This window comes from Trifolium pratense, linkage group LG1 (genome assembly GCF_020283565.1).
Source record: "Trifolium pratense cultivar HEN17-A07 linkage group LG1, ARS_RC_1.1, whole genome shotgun sequence".
NCBI classification, from domain to species: domain Eukaryota; kingdom Viridiplantae; phylum Streptophyta; class Magnoliopsida; order Fabales; family Fabaceae; genus Trifolium; species Trifolium pratense.
Genome location: NC_060059.1, coordinates 13713298 through 13735580, shown reverse-complemented (window position 1 = coordinate 13735580; position 22283 = coordinate 13713298). Strand labels below are relative to the sequence as shown.

The window sequence follows — 22283 nt, the reverse complement described above, 5'->3', positions numbered from 1 at the left end:
CCGATGGACATTCCACATTACCCACCTAGTTTTCGGAACCATAGTTTGCTTAAAGAAGCACTTAAACAACAAATGCGCATAATTTTTCATCCACAACCTAAGAATAATTGGAGACACCAACTCATTTGCTAAGCACAAAAAATTCTTGGCGCACCATAATCACCAAACTGCAGCCAAAAAACATAAAGATGGACTTGCCTTATATGTCAATCCTCAACCAGTTGTACAGATCATTCTCCTGATAAAGAGACTGGTCTGCGAAACCAGTTATAATCATTAATTTGGTAATATATTAGTCATTTATTTATTTTTAATAAAGTTATTTTGGTCTTTTTCCGTGTTTGAATATTTAAGCTTCCGGTCTATATTTTTTGCTTACAATAGAGCTGAAGATCGAATCCAAAACCTCTACATACTAGCCAAATCTCTTACTACCAAACCAAACTTAGTGATTTAACATGACATATATTTATAATTAAGAGTGCACGAGAAAAAAAATCTCATAACTTTTAAGTTTAAAATTAATATTCAAACATAAAAAGATTAAAATAACATTAAACAAAATTAAATGTCTAAATCATTAACTAAAGTTAAATTAAAATATAAGAATAATTTTGCCTTAAAAAAAATTCACACATTAGCCCTAGGTTATGGCTGAATTGGGTAATGGACTATTATCACTTTTTTCTCCATAGACTCCTAGAGTTTCCATTTACCAGCAAAATCTTGCCAAAAATAAGCATTAACTTCCTACTCTTTTTTTTTAAAGAAATGCTATTCAATCTTTGCGGAATTATATAATGATAAAGAAGTACTAGTATCTATTATTTTGACAAATATTTAACTTGTATTTTCAATTATTTTTCTTTCTTTTTGGCTTGTTAAAAAAAATAATATTTTTCTTTCTTTTTTTAAGTTCATTATACAAGCCTCATAGGCACTAACGTGACCCTTTTGCGTCAAAAAAATAAAATAAATTAACGTGACCCTTTTTAACAACAAAGTACGTACAAACCATAAAGCCAAAATGATCTAATTTTTTAAAACAAATAAAGCCAATAATCTAACCTTCAAATAGAGATGAACATAGGAGACGAGACTATATCACTGGCTTACAACTTGTAGAGGGCCCCAATTATGGGAGTGACATTCTTTCTTTTTTCTTGGTAACACAATCCACTTGCTTCATGGATCACTGTCATTGAGGAGACAGTGAAAATGTTTAAATAGTTACTTTTGGTAGATAATAATAAGGAGAAAGTCTTACTTAGGAACAGACCCAACACATGGGCTTTAGGCACATACAATCAAATTTTGACAGCACATTAACATTGATTATTTTTAAAAAATTAAAATAGAAAGTGTTTTTTATTCTCTCTCCAGTCTTCCAGCTTCCTTCTCTTCCAACATCTCTGCAACTTCCTTATCTCCTCAACATGTTTTCTCTATTACATCTTCATTTTCGCGTTCATCATCATTAATAAATAAATAAACAACAAAATCTAAAGGAAAAAAAAAGTCTATTTCAATTTTATGACTAATTTTTTGCGTCATACTAAGCAACCCGAGGGACAAGACGAGAACGAGATGCAGAAGAGATTGCAGACTCGGTTCCATCTTCACTACGTTTTTCCTCTTCTTCGAGATGTAGACTCGGTTCCATCTTCAATGGATCTTACTTTTTCCAAACTTTTTTTTATTTAATTGTGTTGTTGCTGTTTAAATTTTTTGTTGATTTTATGAAATTTTGGTTTTTTCTAGTGAGATTGGAGATAGCTCTAGGAGAAGGTTGATTGGATATATGTTTTTTTTTTTTTTATAGATTTGGAAGAAATGGATTTTGTTTGTTGCAGGGATTGGGAGAAAGAAGACGGAAAACTGAGAGTGAGATGGGAGAAGAAAAAAACTTTTAATTTTTTTTTTTTAAAATCATTGTTTATATGTGCTGTCAAAATTTAATTGGATGTGCCTAGATGCCATGTGTTGAGTATGTGCCCAAGTAAGACTTTCTCAATAATAAGAGTTAAATAACTACTAGTATAACTTACCCGTGCAAATGCACGGGTATTTGCACTGGTTAATTGTTCAATGAAAAATATAGATATTTTTTTGATACATGAAAAATATGGATTATTAAATTTTTAATATTTTGTGGTTTTTTTAATTATTTGTAAAATTAATTTTATATTTAATGTAATAATTTATTTAAATATGATAAATGATCCAAATTTTGGATATTTTAAGGAGAAATGGTAGAACGAAGAGTGATACTTCACTCCCCGTTCCCAACCCACATGTTCGTATATTTGTTCTTTTATTTTCATAAAAAAAGGTCATTAAGCAAAAACTAATCTAACGGTTAATATATATTAGTTCTTAATCGTCTCCTTTAGACATTTGTTTTCTTCTGGAGTATTTTAGCACATGTCCCCGTGTGAAAAAATTTCACATTTGTGTAATGAACAGTAGAATTATTTATCATTTGCTTGACACAAAAAAAAATTAGGCAAAATTACACTACAGGTCCTTTATCTTATTTTTTTGTAACACTTTGGTCCTTTATTTTTTTTTTGTAACACTTTGGTCCTTTATCTTTTTTTTGTAACACTTTAGTCCTTTATTTTTTTAATTTGTAACACTTTAGTCCCTTTTTTGTAACAGTTTGGTCCTTTATCTTTTTTTTATTTGTAACACTTTGGTCCTTTATTTTTTATAAATAAATAAGATAAGGACCAAAATGTTACAAAAAAAAAAGATAAAGGACCAAATTGTTACAAAAAAAAGATAAATGACCAAAATGTTACAAAAAAATAAGATAAAGGACCTGTAGTGTAATTTTGCCAAAAAATTAATATCATTTTTTTTATGCATATCTCATTTGTTAATGGTACAAATTTTAAAAAATATATCTATTTGTTTATCTTACAGTGATGTTTGGAAAATAAAAACAAAGGAATACATGATATTATTACTTTTAATTCTTTCTTTTTTTATATATAAAATCATTGTTACTTTCCTTACTTTCAATTGATATTTATCGTATTTTTTATATAATAAAATCTACAAATGTATGTCCCACTCTGTGTAAGTTATTTTTTGCTTAATACCTCCATGTAGATTATTTTTTGATCAATACCCCCTATTGTAATATTATGTTTGGTATAAATCACTATGTAACATTTTTTTATTAATAAAATTAATAAAATAATAAAATAAAATAGAAAAATAATCTATGAAGTCAATTAATTACTTCATTCCTTTTATATTCCTTTTATAATCTATGAAGTCAATGAAGATCGAAATTATAAATGTCATTTAATAGCAATTATCTAATTGACAAATTATGGGACAAAATGACTTTGTTTCTAAAATATAATATAATAATAATAATGTAATAATAATAATAATGAATAAAATATCAAATAATCAAATTAGAAGTAAAAATTGACTTTTCATTAAAAAAATTGAAATGTATTCAATTGTTTCCTTTTGAATGATTATTTTTGAATTAGCATTAAATTTTGATTGAGAAGGACACCAAAAAAAAAGTAAAAATTGACATTGTCATTAAAAAATTTGAAATGTATTCAATTGTTTCCTTTTGAATGATTATTTTTGAATTAACATTAAATTTTGATTGAGAAGGACACAAAAAAAAAAAATCCTTATATGAGTACATACTATTGAAGTTCTCAAAGGTTGCCACATAGGAAAAGATGCTCTCACAAGTTGCCACATAGATTATGATAAATGAGAGGATGCCACATATGAAAGTGATCAAGAGAGAGAAACTCCTAAACATATAAATAATAGATTTTTGTTTTTTAAATATATATTAAATTTTAATTTTCAAAAATGAAAAAAAAGAATGTTTTCAGAATAAAAAAAAAGAATGTTTTCTTTTTCAAAACATTTTGTTTTGTTTTTGGTCATTCATGACCAATTTATATCCATTTAATATCAAAGTTATAATCGATTTTGGCTTAAGATGTGTCCATAATATTGTGTTTTTTTTGGTTGATAAGCGTTTATAATATTGTGTTGATCTACATTACAAAAGAGAGGGACCAAACCAAATCCTCAACAAAAACGCAAAACCTATAGAAGGAAAACCCTCCCTATTATGCCTACTAAGAACAAAAAAATAACATATATTTTTGAGAGGACGAATATAATATATTTTTAGTATTTTTGTACTTAAAACTAAAATTCAATATATTTGTTAAGATGAAAAATTTATCATCCCTTTAAATTTGTCATATTACATCATTATTTTTAAAATTTGTAACAAATATGATTTGTTGGTCAAGTGACCAAGCAAGAATATCATCACTTTAAATTATGTTACTTTCAATGTTTTTTTTTAATATTTTTTTTATAATAAATAATGTTGCTTTCAATGTTTGATTGGATTACATTTTCCATGAATTACTGCTCTACTACCATCATTCAGAATGCGACAAGTTACAGTCAAGTAATAGAGTAAACAACCAATGTTGATTTTTATACAAAAAAATATTATGACCTTTGTAATTTTACAAAATATATGAACGTATATCATTATATGATTGATGTACACGCGTGCGAAGCTACAGTTCTGTGTGGCGGGGGCAATTTTTTGAAGGTATATAAACCTTTTGTTTGATTGGATAAAATTTAGGAAAATTGAATCAAGTATGAATTAAGTTGATGCCTTTTCAAGTTTCTTTCTTGGCTTTGATTACCTCTATGGGATAACATCATGTTCGGTATGTAAATATAAGATAGGTACAATAGATGAGATGAGATGTTATCGGAAATGCTTTAGGAGAAATTTTAAGAGTACTATGAAAATAATTAAGATAGAATATACTATTTGTCCTATAATGAATTGATCCCATTTTATTTTTTAAGTGTTTTATTTTATAGTTCATCCATATTTGACGTAACAGACTTTTCCTTCGACGTTCATGCACAATAAACTATGCTTTTGAGATCCATGCACATTTTGTCTGCACATGAGACGTGGAGCCAAAACACGTGCAACTCACATCACTCATCACCGCAAGGTATGTGAAGTTGGAGCATGGGTTGCTCACGTTACTTTGTATGTACAGACTACAGGACACATGACATGCCATGACATGAAACACTTCTGAGGAGGACCACAAGGTGAGCTTGCATAGTTGAACCAAAACCGAGCTTGGTGTAGTTGAGTTAGACATGCTAAAAGTAGAGATCAATGCAACCTTAATGATCAAACTGAGTTAGACATGTTGACGTTGGAGTTCAACGTAACCTAAATGATTAAGTTGAGCTAGATGTGCTAAAGCTGAAGCTCAAACACGGTCTAGATGATCAAGCCGAGGTTGATACGCTGAATGGTAAAAGTGCAATAAAGTTCACATAATAGTTGAATATCTATGGCTAATTAAATTCAAATTTGTGATTAATGAAGTTACTTTGATACTTGATAGTTAATGAGTTTTCAACACTTAATAGTAGTCATTAACAATTTACCAAACGTAATTAACCATTTATTTGATCTAATGTTAATACTTAAAAAGTTGTAGCAAAAATTGTCTAACTTTAGTTGTTAAAAACGTTTTCTCATCTTTATTTAAGGGCGAAAGAGGCAAAACATATCCACAATCTGCTCCGTTTCTATGCCTGGTGTGAGGAGATCATGTGCCATTGTCAATACACAGTTTTTAGTTTTTAACTGTGTACCTATGCTATAATTTCCCTATAATTTTAATCATTCACTGAAAGAGATTGCAGGGGCTTTGGATCCAGAGGATGCAAATCCACATCAATATCACATGTAAGGGCAGCTTTTGCTGCTGCACTATCATCCAGTGGTAGGAAAAATAATAAATGGCCCCTTTTGCCATATTCCCACTCCTGTCAAGTGTCAACATCTTACTAGTAACAAACAATGTAATTTTTTTGTATTATTTCGATCATTTATTTTTTATTCATAATATAAAAGATCGAAATAATACAGAAAAAAAATTACAGAAAAATCTCTTGAATCCAACTATGGTGTAGCTACTAGACACACACACACACACATGAATGAGTGCACAGAAGAGCAGAGTCATGACTAAGGAGCAGTTTCATAATCATGGTTTTTCTTCCCCCACGCTATGAACAAGAATAAAAACATATAAAGAAACCCACCCAGTGCTCACACAAATAATTTGTAGTTATGAATTTCAATATACATCATTTACAAGAAAATTAGAAGGTCAGAAGAATCACTGGACTTGGAATATTGGGAGTGAAGAACAGTAAATTCCTTGAATCAATGGTCAGTAGCATTTAGCTTGTTGCAAGGAAATCACCTGCATTTGTTAATTAAATTCCTTTACACCACAAATTTACATCAATTCGAAGACGGGAAGAAAGCATAAAATAAAGCAGTCATCAACCTGCAACAGTAGTTTTAAGGAAAAGTATGAATGAAGCAGGCAAGATGAGAAGAATAAACTGTTCTCAATACCTTCTGTTTATTTTATACACATTTTTAAGTGTTAAACATACATGTGCGCTCACACACACAAAGTACTAAAGCTGAATCTATATAAAATCAAAAGGTTAACTGTTTCAGATTCATACCTTCCTCGGAGAAGTCAAATATATCACCAAGCATGTCATCATCGTCACCATCTTCATCAGATTTCTCCCTGCCAGAGGGACTGCTACAATCCACGTCAGTAGTAACTTCTGCCGATTCATGACAGTCAACTGATGCTTTACAATAACCCTCTTGAAAAAATTGCTCGTAGTCCGGCGAGTCACGTATTGACTCCTCGCAAGTAACATGCATATTCATATCACAACCACTAAAACTTGAATTGAACCTGTCACCATGTTCTGATGATTTAACCTTCGTTATACTATCAGTGAAATTCAAGGCACCTGCTAAAACCTCAATTGTGTTAACAGTTTCCAATAGAAGGTGATGCCAACACAACTACAACTACCACTTTGTTCTTGCATTCAAATTTTAAACTAATTATGAAATAAGTTAGAAAAAATAGTAAACTATTCAGATTTTTTGAAGTGATCTATGAAGAAATAATTAGTTTAAAATTATCATATAGTATCATGATATTAAGTTATAGTATCTTAGTTTAAAATCAGTTTGTAATCTTAGATTATCTCATAGAATTATTTTCTATATTACTTTGTTATTATTATTATGATTTGTTTTCTGATTTTTCTATTTATTTAAAATTAGAAGCTTGTATCCCTATAAAAAGATGTTAGTGTTTAGTTTTTGTAACAAGTTACTATCAAGTTACTTTATCAATATGGTATCTAAGTCAGGTTCGATCCTCCCCGTGACTTGTCTCATTAGCATTCTGCTGCCGAGTTCCTGAAATTTTGGGACTGTAATTTTGGGACTTGTCAAATTTTATATTGGGCCTAACTCATCCTCACAAAACTGGCTTGTAAGGTGAGGGTTGCCCAAGCTATATAAACGTTACACAGGCCATATCTCTTAGCAATGTGGGACTAAATCCACCCCTTCACACCCAACACAATGAAGGTGTTGGAGGCTGCAATGAAGGCAACCCAAATGCCGCAATTAGGTGGATGGGGGCGGACCGCAATGATGGCGGAATTTCCAACAGTTATATTAGAAAATATGCTCATCTTTGCCTAGTAACTTTCTGTCACTTATGAAATCCCAACCATCAGAAGCTGCCTATTCAGATTTTTTGAAGTGATCTCAGCAATGTCAAGCCTCCTATTCTACTACCTCTATTATGTGTTGTTTCTGCTTGTTAATGCACATTTCTATGTATTCTATGTAGTCCGACTTTGAACATTTTTTACCTCCAAGTTGTTCATTGACATCTTCTCTGTCAGCTTTTGCTAGCCAAATGTCTAAGGTCATGGTTATCCCAGTGTGCTTTGTACTTTGTCTCAAGGTAGTCTCCAATGGCACTCTCTAATCATTGGTCTTAGTAGTTAACACTCCATTAATAGTCTCTGGTAGTCTCTTTCTCACAAATGACATATCCGGATATCCCACTTAAGCTGGTTCTTTCAAGCTAAGGACAATGTCTCACTCAATAACATAAGCATTGGCCCAATGTTATTTCAGCTTGGTTCATTATGGCTTCAGCTTCTGTCAGCGTTGGCCCAATATGTTTGGTTTCAAATCGTTCCATATAGGTCTTTGACAGCGATAAGTGCTGGGTTAATATCGTTGCAATTTGAGTTTGCTTGTTGTTCATGAAAGTTAGTTATATTTTTGGTGCTTGTTTCTCTCTGTGTATTTCTGACAAGCTTAAAGCTAGTAGTAATCTTTAGCTTTTAGGGGAGTGTTAAATGTATCTTATAATATCTTGATATTGTCTTCCACTTGCAGTTTGGTTTGTTTGCTGATCATGTCATGAAGGTTTGTTGTGGTTTTGGCATTAATTTCATCTTTAAAAGGTATATTTGTAACAAACTTAAGGAGTGATAGAATATTAGAAAAATATCTTATAATTATCACATATCATTACTTTCTTATTTGAAAATTAATTTCCATGTTAATTATTATCTTTTTTTTTTTAAATTTTTTTATAATCGATTATTATCTTGGTTTTCATTCCTATTCAATTAGGATTAGGAGTCTTGTACCGATAAGAATATGGGTAAAGCTCCCCCCCACCCCCCCCCCCCCCCCCTCTCTCTCTCTCTCACTCACACACACACACACCACACTATCTAAAACCCCATAACTTCAACAGTTATAAAGGTAACTCAAAAGGTTTGCTTATCTTACCAACATTTGTTTTTTCAGTTAAGCCAGGTGCTATTAACTTTGGATGGGAAATAGCAGCATTTTCTGACAACTTCTCTTCGGTTGCATGTGAATCTGATGAAGAGCTAGAGCATCTTCCTAGAACAAGACCTCTGAAAAATATTGTAGAACTTGTTACAATGTGATTATAAGGACAGTTACACAGATGTTCTTAAAATTTCATCATAAGGAAAAAGATGATAAGCAGCCTTCCAATTTTAAGGGATGAACAAGGAAAAGAGAAACTTTAAAGTCTAAACTGCCACTAAGAAACGATTCATATTAGACCTATATATAAACCATGTAAAAGTAAGATGCCAATGCATAGGAAAAATAATAAAATAGTTCCTCAACACAAACAAGGTATAGAAACTCCCATGATTTCTTAATTGTAATATTTAAATAAACTCAAATAAAGCATTTCCCTCTAGAACATAAAGTAGAGTTGTGTTTTTAATGACAGAAAAGAAACTAAACAAACCTAGCAAATAAAAGAAGTCAAGTGTAAACTGGAGAACCATACTTCAACTCAAAATTGCAAGGATGTAGAAAGTACAGCCATATGCAAACTGTCACCTAAAAAATAATCCTAAATAACCCTGAAGAGGTGACTCAACATATTCACCAGTATAAAAAAAAAACTTTGAGAACTTGATATTCACCAGTATAAAAACTTTGAGAACTTGATATTTAATTGAAAGTGTTCCCATATTTAGAATGAAAATTATCTGAGTGGAAACTTAATAGAAAACTTGCCCAGTGGACCCAACAACAAAAAGGCAAATAAGGGACTGTTACCTGTCACCCCAAGTGGACTGAATTTTGTGGAAATGATCATAGACGGGTAACAAAACCTTCTGTCTTATTTCAACCTCATTAACAGGAACATCCTCTATTTCAATCTCTCCATTGGTTAGAAATTCACATTTATTCAGCTCTCCAGATTCAAAAGAACCCATCACAAAGAAAGACACCTAAAAATTGATGAGGAAATAGTTCGATTGAATGAACATAATAATATTGAGAAAGGAGACAAACATGATTCTTCAGGGCATAAATCAAATGAATACCTCAGACTTCCCCCATATTGGTATCCTCCCAGAACTTATATGAACCTCTGCATTTGAGAAGTGACAATCCTGATTAAGTTTTACAGAATCATCATTCCCAACACTATAATTTTCACAAGATGAAACATCCAATATCATTTCAGCAGCTTCCGGTCCACCAGGTGCACTCCCTGATATATATACCTCTCTTTCTTGCCAGTCATATCTCCTACAGACATCCCACCATTGAACAGGTTCAACCTTCACTCGTAAATCTTCTTCTTGCATCTGAGAAGGAACTTGGGCTGTTCTTGAAGCAGTTTCATTAGGCTCTGCCATCAATGACGGTAGTAGGTTATATTGAATTAAGTGACCAGAAGGGGTATAAACCAGCAAGTGTTCCATGGCATGAACTTTTGCGTATGCATTGTGTGAATCAAGAGGAACAGAACTATGAAAAACAGCAGAAACAGCACCAGATGGAACTGAGACTTTCCCTGCTGCAGAAGATGCAGCATTACTAACCGTATTGAGCCATCCAGCATTAACATTTTTTATTCTGCTAACCACAGAAAGAAAAACAGGAGGTTGGGGTGTGTGGCAAAGCTGTTGATGCAGATTTACAGTAAAACGCGGAGTGAACCACCATGGTAGAGGAGAAACCGGCAAAAGAACAGGTCCTTCTGTATCCTTATTGTGTATCTTAAGAACTGTCTCACCACCAAAAGGGGAAAGGACAAAAATATGACAAGTTCCCTTGGAGGAAATGATGGCAACCCACTGACTGTAATGACTAAAACAAATATCTTGTATTACCTGTATAATATATATGATTGAGTAAAATCCTTTGCAATAATAGAAAAATAAGGATTTAATTTTGATCTCCTGTTCTTTACACCATCATTTAAATATATCTTGCCAAATCCAAAAATAAGTTTGACTAACAATACCACTGGCTAGGAAGGTTAACTCTCTATTAACGTGTCAAAACATCATTAGATGATGGTGTGAAACAGGTAATCAAATTTAAGCTCAAAACACAAAGGCTTTAAAGAAAAATGGAGAATAGCAGCATACAGCAGATGTCATGCCACGACGGAGTTTGTAAAGGTGGACATGAGAAGAACTCCAATCATTGCTTTGAGAACCTGATCCATTCTTTGAGTAGGAAGGCATAATTCGAAATATATTGATGTTATTACCATGAATTGAGGCAGTAACTAGAAGTGTTCCACTCGGATCAAAACATAGCGCAGATATAGGACTAGTATGGGCCCTAAATTGTGCCACAACAGCTCTAGAAACAAAATCCTTGACAAGAACCTGCAGAAGATTAGCAAATAGTAGTAGTCAACATGAATACCATATAGAATGATTATTTTCCAGTTGCCACTGACATAAACTATCATCTACCTTAGAAAATCCTTCTTCTATGGCTACGCTGAACCAATAGACGATCTCATGTAAATTGTAATACATATGCCAATATTACTTTAAGAAAGAAAATATCTGGTCAGCAGTCCAGAATCATTGCAAATGAAAATCAAATATAATGTGTTGCGTTTCAAACAGAATACTCACCACTCCAGCCGTATCTGTTTCTGTAGAATTTGAAGCAAATCGACCAACTTTCCAACTTGAATTTGGTGATACAGGGGAACTGGATCCATCAGGCAGTAGATCTTGATAGTATTTAGACAATGTTTTGTAGCCCATATCGCTAAGATTGATCAGCCCAGAAGCCAAGTGCTTGCTAGATTCCATGGCATATCGAGCTACCAGGCTTCCGCTGCTTGGTGATGTTGATGGGCTGCCAGCAGGAGGAGTCAGGCTTTGAGGACTTAAGCGACTTGTGTTTGATAATAGTGGGTTGTTGGAGGCATAAGCTAACCAACGTGGCCCTACAGCCATTGGACCATAGCCAATATTAACCCCAACCATTCCTTGACCACCCAACTGAGGCACAGGATAAGTGAGTACACTGAATTTATTCTCAAGTGTAAGAGCATCAAAACAGTATATCTGCAAGAAAATTAAAAATGAAAATAACAAATTAGAGAGGTATAAGCTATGTCAATAAAAACTAGTCCCTGTATATTACGATAAATTTATAAACAGAACCATAAGTAATCCATTCGGCCTCATGAAGTATCAGTATCCAGAAAGCTTGTAATATGTCTAAGCACATGTTTGGATATTTTAAAATTAACAGAGTGGAGTAAGACCTACCCAATGGAGGAAGTTGGTAACACCTACCCAATGTTAACCGAAAACAATTATAAACTCAATTTCCTCAATAAGCATTGAAAAAGTATAGGTACTAAAAACCAATTGCAAACATACTTGAATCAAAAACTTACTTGAGTAGCAAGACCCACAGCGACTATTTGAGGACTGCATCTAACCATGTAGACAGTTGAACGGAATCTTAGAGCATGTACATATGTATGGGACCTTAGTGAGTAAAATCTAACTGTTGTAGCTGAGTTGATAATATTTTCAGCTTGATCTTCCTTGTGGCCATCTCTGACATTTTGCTCTGTACCAGGTATCTTTGATTTATCACATGCAACAACCAAGAGTAAAGGATGTGATGCTCGAAATCCTTCACAGCTCTCTGATTTTGCAGGGACAGGCTGCATCTGTAAAAACGAAACTGGATCATCACGTTTTGAGGCAAGTTCCCTGATATTAGAGCCATCATCCACATCAAGAACTTGAAAGCCATTGGAATAACCGAGTAAGAGGACATGTTTGAAAGAAGACAGACCAAGCTCTAGCCTGTCAAAGCAAGCCCAAAGCACCTGCTTGACAAAAAATAGATGTCAATAATTCTGACATCTTGGTTTATAAATAATGCAAGTCCACCACTACAGTCCGGGGTCAGTAAATTGTTTTGTAGCCAACATGACGCCATAATCGATGCAGTACTCTATCGCAGCACATTGACAATTATAAGACGTATCAACCAACCGTACTATACTGTCATGCAAACAAACCAGTCTCATATTAATCCTAGTCTAAATAATAAGATGTATCGACAATTATAAGACGTATAGCAAGACTCTATGAGTACCACTATTTGGTACAATAAAGTCTAAAACAATATGTGACGAAACAGTAGTAACCAATTATAACATATTCTTGTCAAAAAACACGAAAGTGGGTAACTGATAATACAATTAAAAGCTGCCAACTATCTTCATGCATCATTCGTACTCGTACATCTATCTCTTCGTCCCAAATAGCTTTTTCCGTACTCTATTGCCACACAAGTGCAAGTAATATTAATTGTTGATTTATTCATCGACCTTTGAGATTGTTTACTTTACTATCTCAAGAGGAGTTCAATCCTTGTCGAACCACTCCATCATCATCAGAAACACCAATTTGAATTACATATCGAAAAAATTAAGCCATAACCAACTGGATTACATCTTCATCTTCATTCAATAATCCAAAATAAATAAATCTAAATCAAATATTCAAAGCAAAACATAAGAAATAACGATAAACCGATCATTTCATACTTCATATCACGCAATACAGTATCTCTCATCACTTCACAATAAGAACAACGTTTCTACAGAGGCGTTAAAACTCAGCAACCTAGAATTAGCAACTTTTTTCATGAACTAAAATTCCTCATCAAAATTCACGTGTATTTCACTTCTCATTCCTAAACAGCATTAACAAATCACAAATTCAAAAATCAAATGCTACCTGATCTTTATGATCGTGTCCATCGCCGGAGATAGATGAAGCGACGGAAGCGCCGGCAGTTCTGACGCCGGAGGAAGCAGTCTTAATGCAAGACGAAATGAATTTGAAAGAAGAAGGAACAAATCCATTGCTCTTGGAACTGTTCTTTCCTTGCTTCTTCATAATAATAACAATAAACTAGTTGATTTTCTAAAGGCCACCGGTGAGTTACCGGGAATTCCGTCCCCGCCGACGACGAAAGTCGCGGAACGCAATCGATCGGATATAGCATAAGAGTTAGAGACGGCAGAATTTGCCCTACACGGCGGCGATAGAAAATTCCGGTGTTCAGTTTTAATTGGTTGTTGAAGAATTTTTTTTGACCTTAACGAAGACGGTTATTCTTTCAAGTTTAGAGACAGTGCCGCGATTCTGTTTCTTCTTTCTGCTCTAATCACAAGTCTTAGTTGGCTTAATTGTCATTTAGATCCCGTGACATTTTCGATAATGTCTTCTATGTCCTCTTCCAATATTTTCAAACTTCAACTTCGCTCCACCTTTCAAAATTACCATCAAACCCCTTAGCGAGCATTGTTCTATTTTGTAAATATTTTATTTAATTATGGTGTATATGTTCTCATTATCTCAATTTCGATTTGTAAGGTGGGATTGGTGGCTGGTTTTCATGCTTTGAAGCGAATCATTGGTTGATGAGTTTGAGGGGTAAGATGGATATTATACTTGGAAAGCACGTGGGTGTCGTGTGGTATTTTATTTTGGGATAATGAAATGAAACTAGGGGCCTAATTGAGAATTTTGATAGGGTGGTTTAATTTTCTTTTGTTACATACGGTGGTTCAATATTATTTTTTTTCATCGGTTTACTTGACCGTTTAATATGGTTCATGATCAGTTCTGACATCAAATAATTTCAGTCTTTTTCTAATCGCAAGGCCAACACTAATCAATCACCTTTAAATGTGAATAAGTAGAGTGTTGAGGTTTAAACTCCGGCTCCTATACACATAATACGATGTTCCTACTAATTGAGTTAAGCTCGCAAAGAGAAGAGAACAAACTAGTTTTTATTTTTATTTTTAAAAGATATGATTATGAAGGAAGAGAAAGGGGTCAGAGGAATAATAAAAAATGAAGGGCACAAGGCATATAGTAATATTGATTAGAAACGACAAGCAAGGAAGGGGAATATCTTAATCTAAGATGCGAACCAATATTAAATATGTTTGAAATGGCCTTACAAAGTTACAACCTGTACTTGTTCACCAAGAAAATGATAATGATTGAGTCGTAATTGTAGGTGGAGTTAGAGTGGATGCAAATGTAACGTGAAACCTTTTCTTATTGGCTTAATGGCTTTTACTTTCAAATATTGTACACACAACATCATAACAAATTAACAATCTAACAGAAAACAAGGCTATGAGTATAAAGAAACCATGAGAATTTTTCTTTTTGACGCAAGAAACCGTGTGAATATATAAAGAAAACCGTGTTAGACAGGGTTCTTTTTTGGTGAATCCGTGAGACAGGCTTTAAATCCTCAATTTTGACTTAAAACTGTGTTTAACAATCTTATAATCTTTATAAAAAAAATAAACTTATAATCTTATTATTTTTGGTCAAATAATTTTTCCTCTAATTTTAATTATTGTTTTGGTTTATATCATTTAAACATTACTAATTAAATGGTTTATTCTATAAAAAGTTTAATAAATAGTTTTATATACACATTAAATTTTTGAGTTAGAATTGTTTGCGATATTTGCAACGTATTTGAGATTTCAATGACGGTGTGTATTTATAATGTTTTAAAAAACGGTAGTATTTAGGAAATGTTTTTGTCTAAAAGACATGGTACAAAATAAAGAGAAATGTTCGAAAGAACTTGAAAATTTATGTTTCGAAATCTAAGCAGAAACGTGTAAAGGAAGATTGCCAGTTACTTAATGAAGTCTCTTTCAAAGAATTCTAAAGGAAGACAAGAAGTGACAAATATTAATTGTGAAAAACAAAATGAACTTGTACAAGAAATTTTAGGAGGAAGTTAGAAGATATGTGACATTCATGCATAATAGAAGACATGATTTCCTCTATAAATAGTAGTTTTATTCCATAAAAAATTTTAATTAAATAGTTTAATATACACATTAACATAATATATAATCGGTTATACGTAAATTTCGAATTTAAATTGTTTGGGGTATTTGCAAAGTATTTGAGATTCCAAACAATGGTGTGTATCATAATGTTTCAAAAAGCGATTAGTATTTACTAACACTAGTACAAATATGACATATTACACTAGTAGTTTACATCTGACGAGCATATGTCAGATGTAAAACGCTATATGGAGTAGCCTTTACATCTGGTACTAATATCCACTGAAGGGAAAAATATATAGACATAACATTTTACATCTGGTTCTAATATCACCAGAAACAAAACTGAATGCGGTGGCAATATTGTAATTATGGCGAAAATGATCTAAAATAAATATATATCTGACCATATTTAGAGTCAGATGTAAGATGTCATGTTGAGTAAAAAAAAAAAAAAATTTGGACAAACTGTGTTAAGTGCTTAAGTGAGAAACGCGTACGATTCATATACATCTTCGCAAACAAACCCTCAAGAACAGTCAACAACACTCACGCGATTTTCCCAAATCCTCAAGAACAACAAACTCTCAATTCCTCTCTCGATTCGAAACTCTCTCAATCACGACAATCCCTCACTCTCACTCGTCCTCTCTCACTCGTTCTCTCAATTTCGTCATCTCTCTCGGTGGTTCGCGAACCCTAGGTCCCAAATCGAAGGTGGGTGAAACAAATTGAAGCTTCTCTCAAATCGTTTTTCTCCCTACAACTGAAAACACAAACAGGTACTGATTCTATTATCAATTTTTTAATTTCTTTTTGTTTGGTTAAGGTTTGTAATTTTTGGGGTTTTATGTGCGTTTTTTGCACTGTGTTTCTGGGCTTGTGAATATGTATTCTGGGTTTTATGTGCGCTTATGTGCGTTTTTTGCACTGTGATTCTGGGGTTGTGAATATGTATATTGGGTTTTATGTGCGTTTTTCACTGTGATTCTGTGCGTTTTATGTGTTGTCACCATCTTTGTAATACCTCCATCTTTCACTTATTATTTTCATCTTTTAGTCTCTTTTTAGTTTTGTTTCCTATTGTAAGATTATGATATATTCCCATCGGGTACGAAATCAATACTTTAATTGGTGTTACAATGTTTTAACTTAATTTTACAACATAGGTATGGATCGTAGTTGGATGAAAGCTAGTAGATTAAGTGCCGAGTTTGAACAGGGAGTGATTGAATTTCTTCGATTTGATGAAATCAATCTTCCAATTTGTCTTCAGGCCTTTCCACCAGACTCACCATTAGCGGTTGACCTGTCAACTGCCATTTTGGAGTTGGCAGAAAATCGAGATTTACAAAGAATCCATGACAAATGGCTTTTGAGCAGTGCTTGTCGATCACAAGGTGCAAAGCTTGAAGTGGATAGACTCAATCTCAGATGCTATAGTATCGCTTTCTTGTACATTGGTTGGGGACTAGATGGTAATGCTATAGTATATAGTTTCATTATATACCCTGCTTTTAAATTGAGTTTATGTGTTTTATTTCATAATTATAGAGTAACAGAATTGAATTGAATAAGTTGTGACAAGTTTGGCACATCATTTTTATATCAGGCTCAGTTTGGATTGTATTAGAGTTGAAAGGGAGGAATGAGGATGGTGTACATTTTGAGGTTTTACAACCTGGTCATTTTGAGGTTTTGTAGAAGGTATACATTACATGGATCTCGGAGGCTATTTCGATCAACCCTTTATGATCATATAGTTTTGAGGAATGCATTGTGCTTTCATGAGATATCCAGCCTTCATGGAGGATAGAACAACATGTTTTAGAGGTAAGCTTGAACTCCTAAAAAGTTGCAAATTGTTTCGAAGTGTGTTTTAGAGGTAAGCTCTATTTCAAAGATTTTTCTAATTGTGTTGTTATTTATGGAATGTTGCTGCCATTCAATATGGTACTGAAGTAATTTCAAGTTGAGTTACCTATGGCAATGTCAGAGTTGGTGACATAGTTATATGATAGATTTCTACTTTATTATTTCAGGTCTTGTTAATATTTTTTCCATTTGGCAGCAACTTGTTGACAAAAGTTTAATACATGTATGTTTTCACAAATGAGAGGAAGAATTGAACTATTTTTCAAGCAGAACAAACTTAGTAAAGAAGCATGTCAGGGATATACTTCAGGTCAATATCTTGTAAGTGTTGGTGTTTGCATTAGTCTGTGAACTTGGTTGTCCCTTAACAATGCTTTGTCTGCAGTGAACTTGGTTTTCTACTATCATAGTTTCTATTTTTGTGTCTTACTGCAAGTATTTGTGTGCATTTTGTGCTACACGTCACTTGCATCATAGAAATAAGTTTATACTATTTCTCCTTTTCTTATTAGACTTACTTTGACTTGATAGTTACATGTGCATTTCAGGTTAAAATTGCAATAATAGGTTCTAGGAACATGTGCTTTGGACTTGATTTCTTGACAGCACAAGATGTTGTGTTTTTTGTAACGACCCAAAATTTAGTATTCGTTATTTAATTATTTTATTACGCGAGGGCGTGATTTATAATTAAATTATTAAGCGGCGAATAATCATTTAGCGAGAACGTAAGTTAATGAGCGAGAAGTTATGTTGTTTGGGCCTTTGGGCGTGGAATAGGCATTGGGCCTAAGCCAAGTGGGCTTTGATCCATGAGAATAGAGAGAGCTATAAGTAGCAAGTCAACCATGAATAGTCTCATAAGTTGCAATTCTTGAGAAAGAGCAAGAGGAGGAGCTCATGAGGGAGAGGGAGAGCTCGTGGGAGAGAAAGAGAAGAGCAAGCTTGTGGATTCGTCGAGCTAAGGTACGAGAGTTAGATTACATATTCGTGAGTGATTCGGAAGAGGGGAGGATGTCGATTCCTCCACTCCCAAACTCTTTCCACTCTATTTTCTTATGGGTTTTGTGGGTGATTTTCTTAATGGAAAATGGATTCTTTTGATCCTAACATGTGTAGTGAACTCATGATAGATGAGGTAAACAACTTTGGGGAGTTGAAAGTGGGAATATGTAGATGTTTGATCAATGATTTGCATGTTTTGTTAAACTTGCTTAAAATGCAAGAAATTGGTATGAATTTGTAAGTGTGATGTATGTGGGTGTTTGTGAGTGTTAATTAATGTTCATAGATACCATATATGCTTGAATTAGCTGTTTATAAGAATTTATAACATGTCTAGATGGATTTTTGAGTGGATTTCATGTTAAACCGCCTTAGAAACTCAAGAACAGATATTTTCTTTCTGGTGTAGTTCGCTAAGCGACCAGGAGTTCGCTGTAGCGAACGTGTTCGCTGAAGCTCGCTATCTGTTCGCCAAGAGCAGGTGATTCCCGGGTGAGGTTCGCGTAGGCTCGCTAAGCCTTCGCTCAGCGAACAGTTCGTTGAAGCTCGCCAATGCTCGCCATGAGCAGGTGACTTCCTGGATTGTGGTTCGCCATGTCTCGCTAAGGCTTCGCTTAGCGAAGGCCTCTGTGACAACAATTTTTGTTGATGTTCGTAAGTGTAATTAGACACTTGTAACATGGTTTAAGGGTATCCTTACATGATTATTGATACATGTTGATACTGTTAATACTTATTGGTAATCGTTATATGATTGATAAACGCGTATGCAATAAGTTGTAGCTTAAAGTGAGCAATGTGATGTTTTAGCATTAATTTGCAATGTTAAGGAAATGATGTGTGTTTTATGACATAAGTGTAAATGAAACTTATGTGTATAAAACATGGTTATGCAGATAATTATCATGTGAATAATTATGATTAGAGTGATAGGATATTGTGTTATCCTAATGTGTTAGATGTTGGAATTGTGTTTCCGCATCAGTGAATGAATAGCTTCGAGCTAGATAGCGTCATGTATTTGATGTGTTTAAAAGTAATCATGCATTCATGAATAATTGTGTTATGGGAATCATGTGAATTCCAATAATTGATGAAAATGGTTTATGTTTATGAAAAGTGGTCGAAGATAGGATTATGTTATCCGAGATCTGGAACCCATATCCAAACATGATATAAAACTGTGTGACTCCTCTTTATGGGAGAGATGGTTGATGATAACCATATCCTACATGATATAAAACTGTTATTGAGCTTATCCAAGGGAGATAAGGTGGTTCGGTAAGTTCCGACGCATCCAACAAGATGTAAAACTGGGTTCATCTTAAATGGGGTGAATAGCAGCATCCAACAAGATGTAAAACTGGGTTCATCTTAAATGGGGTGAATAGCAGCATCCTGCATGATGTAAAACTGATGTAGAGTCCGTGCATGACTATAATCTGAACAGTCCGTACATGACTATAATCTGAACAGTCCGTACATGACTGAAAACTGAACAGTCCGTCATGACTGAAATCTGAACAATGTAAATTGGTACCACATGCATTAGTCGTGTCTAGGGATGACATGACATTGGATAATTGGCATTAGATGCATTAGGGTAAATGCACATGTATTTGATAATTGTTATGTGACATTATCTGATTGGATTGTAATGTGTTTTCCGTACGTGTTAAGCTTTGGTATTTACTAATTGTTTAATACTGTGATTGTTGCCACGTCTTGGTATATGAGCAGAGTCCGTCATGACTATAAAATGAACAAGTGTAGAGTCCGTCATGACTATAAAATGTACACTTTGGTAGTGTCCGAGAAGACGTGAAACTATATGATTGGTGTGTTTGTAAATGAATGATTAATTGGTAGTCGTATTTGACGATGTATGTGCGTGAGTTAGAAATGTATGATAGCGTGTGAAGTGTGTAGTATACTACTTACACTTATATTTATGTTTATGTTTTCTAACTCTCTGCTTTGTGTTAATTGCTGGACCTTTGGGGGTCCAGGTTGACAGGTTATGTGTTAGCCTCGTCCGAGTGCAATGGTGAAGCTCTGCTCTGATTGAGACACGGGAAAAAGGGGTTTTTATATGTATATGCATGTAGTCCTCTTAGTATACTCTGTTGGTCTTAAGCTTTCATTTGAAAAGTATCCGGTTTGTATAACTAATAACGCATCGTTCGATGCGAGGTTTTGTTTTTAGTTCATTCGAATATTTTACTAGATAAATGTATTAGTATTATCTTTGAATGAAGTTTGTGATATTCAAACCAGCGCTTTATAAATCAGATTTTCAATTTTTCCGCTGCGTATTTTCGAAAAAGATTTTATAAAGGCAGAGTTAATTAAATAACGGGTTTGGGTGTTACAAAGTGGTATCAGAGCAGTTGTCTTCGGACTGTGAGGTTATGTGTCAATCAGAGCCGGTCTGTGCAGTCAGATCGAGTGAGCGTGTGTGCCAGTTGTGTCTGTCTTTTCTTGTTGTGTGTACTTGATGCGATTGATACTTATCATTGTTATAAGTTATCAAGTCAAGTAGTGGTTGAGTATTTTTATGCTTAAAGTTTTAAAAATTTGTGTGGTTTGAACTTTTGGTTTGTAGATGCTTATTGCTAATAGTGGATGATCCGACATGATGTAAAACTGTATTGTTAATGATCCAGCATGATGTAAAACTGCATGTGATGAAGATTTTGTTAAAAACATAAGATTATTTTCTTTTGAGTAAGTGAAAATGAATTTTTCACTAGAGTGAGAAAGGAGTAGGATGTAAGTAGATCCTAATGTGTGTTGTTATATGTTTGTTTATAACATGTGGTAGATTGATTACTAGTACTTAGTGTGGTTCTTTAATTGAACTATGTGAATGTATTCTCATGATGAGAACTTGTTTTAGAACATGCTATGTTTTATACATGTTTGAGTAGATGTTGTAAGTATGCGGGCAAATGAAATGTAATGCATGTACTTGACTCGATGTCTTGTGTACATGGATGTTTTGTTGTCTTACATATATTTTAGTTATAAATATATGTATTGACATGTTGTTGTGTTTATGTATGCTAGTTGTTACGTAGGTTGTTACATTAGCATAGATGGGAATAGTGTGTTTATGTATTTTGTAGTGGTGTGTATGTCAAAAGGACTGCACCGGGGTTTTGAGTAGATGCTTAGATATCTTACCTTATGTTTACCCTTTGCATACGACATGCATGTGAATGCTGTCGGTATTAGATTTCTCTTGGGAGGAATAGATTTGGAATCGATAGGACGGTTAGGTGCTTGCACCGAATGTTCTAGTGGAAGTGTAAAGGTGGGTTTGAGATAAGTGGGGGAGAAGATTTTGTCTCTCCAAGATGTTTCGAACGCGAGAAGTAAGGACGAATAGAGATGTTCTTGAAGTGGATTGTTTAAGATTGAGTAGCATTGTTCGAAGTGGAGTTCTTATTTGGAGAATATTTTGGAGGAAGTATCAGATGATCATTTCAGAGTGAGTCGGAATGAAGTTGTTTAGCCGTAGGGAGAATGTGGCCATTGGGGAACGATGGAGCAGATTGAATGTTAGGTGAAAACCGTTGCTGGGAAACGGAGAAGACGTGTACGTCGAGGGTAAGAAAACCTAGTGATGATCATACGACGAGTATGCGAATGGTGGGTACCTTGAGGGTTAAGTTAAGTGGGAGATTGATGTCAAGGATGGAAGGTGTGGTTAGGGGACTGAAAACCCGATTACAATAAGTGGGA

The 22283-nt window shown here is 33.8% G+C and overlaps 1 protein-coding gene and 1 long non-coding RNA gene across 5 annotated transcripts; one reads left to right on the top strand and one right to left on the bottom strand.

Annotated features, from left to right (window-relative positions):
• Positions 1-6079: 6079 nt before the first annotated feature.
• Positions 6080-14744, bottom strand: LOC123902650 (autophagy-related protein 18h). 4 transcript variants are annotated; one of them, XM_045952430.1, is made up of 9 exons: positions 13558-14744; positions 12195-12638; positions 11416-11856; positions 10912-11157; positions 9856-10650; positions 9584-9759; positions 8768-8898; positions 6601-6903; positions 6080-6413 (listed from the first exon to the last, which is right to left on the bottom strand). In XM_045952430.1, the coding sequence occupies exons 1-9, from the start codon at positions 13717-13719 to the stop codon at positions 6409-6411; spliced, it is 2703 nt and encodes a 900-aa protein (XP_045808386.1). In that variant the 5' UTR covers positions 13720-14744; the 3' UTR covers positions 6080-6408. The 4 variants fall into 4 exon arrangements, with proteins under 4 accessions (XP_045808386.1, XP_045808384.1, XP_045808385.1 ...); XM_045952428.1 differs by having other exon boundaries at positions 6080-6326; positions 13558-14191; XM_045952429.1 differs by having other exon boundaries at positions 6601-6906; positions 13558-14123.
• Positions 14745-15845: 1101 nt separating this feature from the next.
• Positions 15846-18189, top strand: LOC123902648. Its single transcript, XR_006807690.1, has 5 exons — positions 15846-16438; positions 16826-17134; positions 17269-17489; positions 17699-17852; positions 18080-18189. It is a non-coding gene; the product is annotated as an uncharacterized LOC123902648 (long non-coding RNA).
• Positions 18190-22283: the final 4094 nt, after the last annotated feature.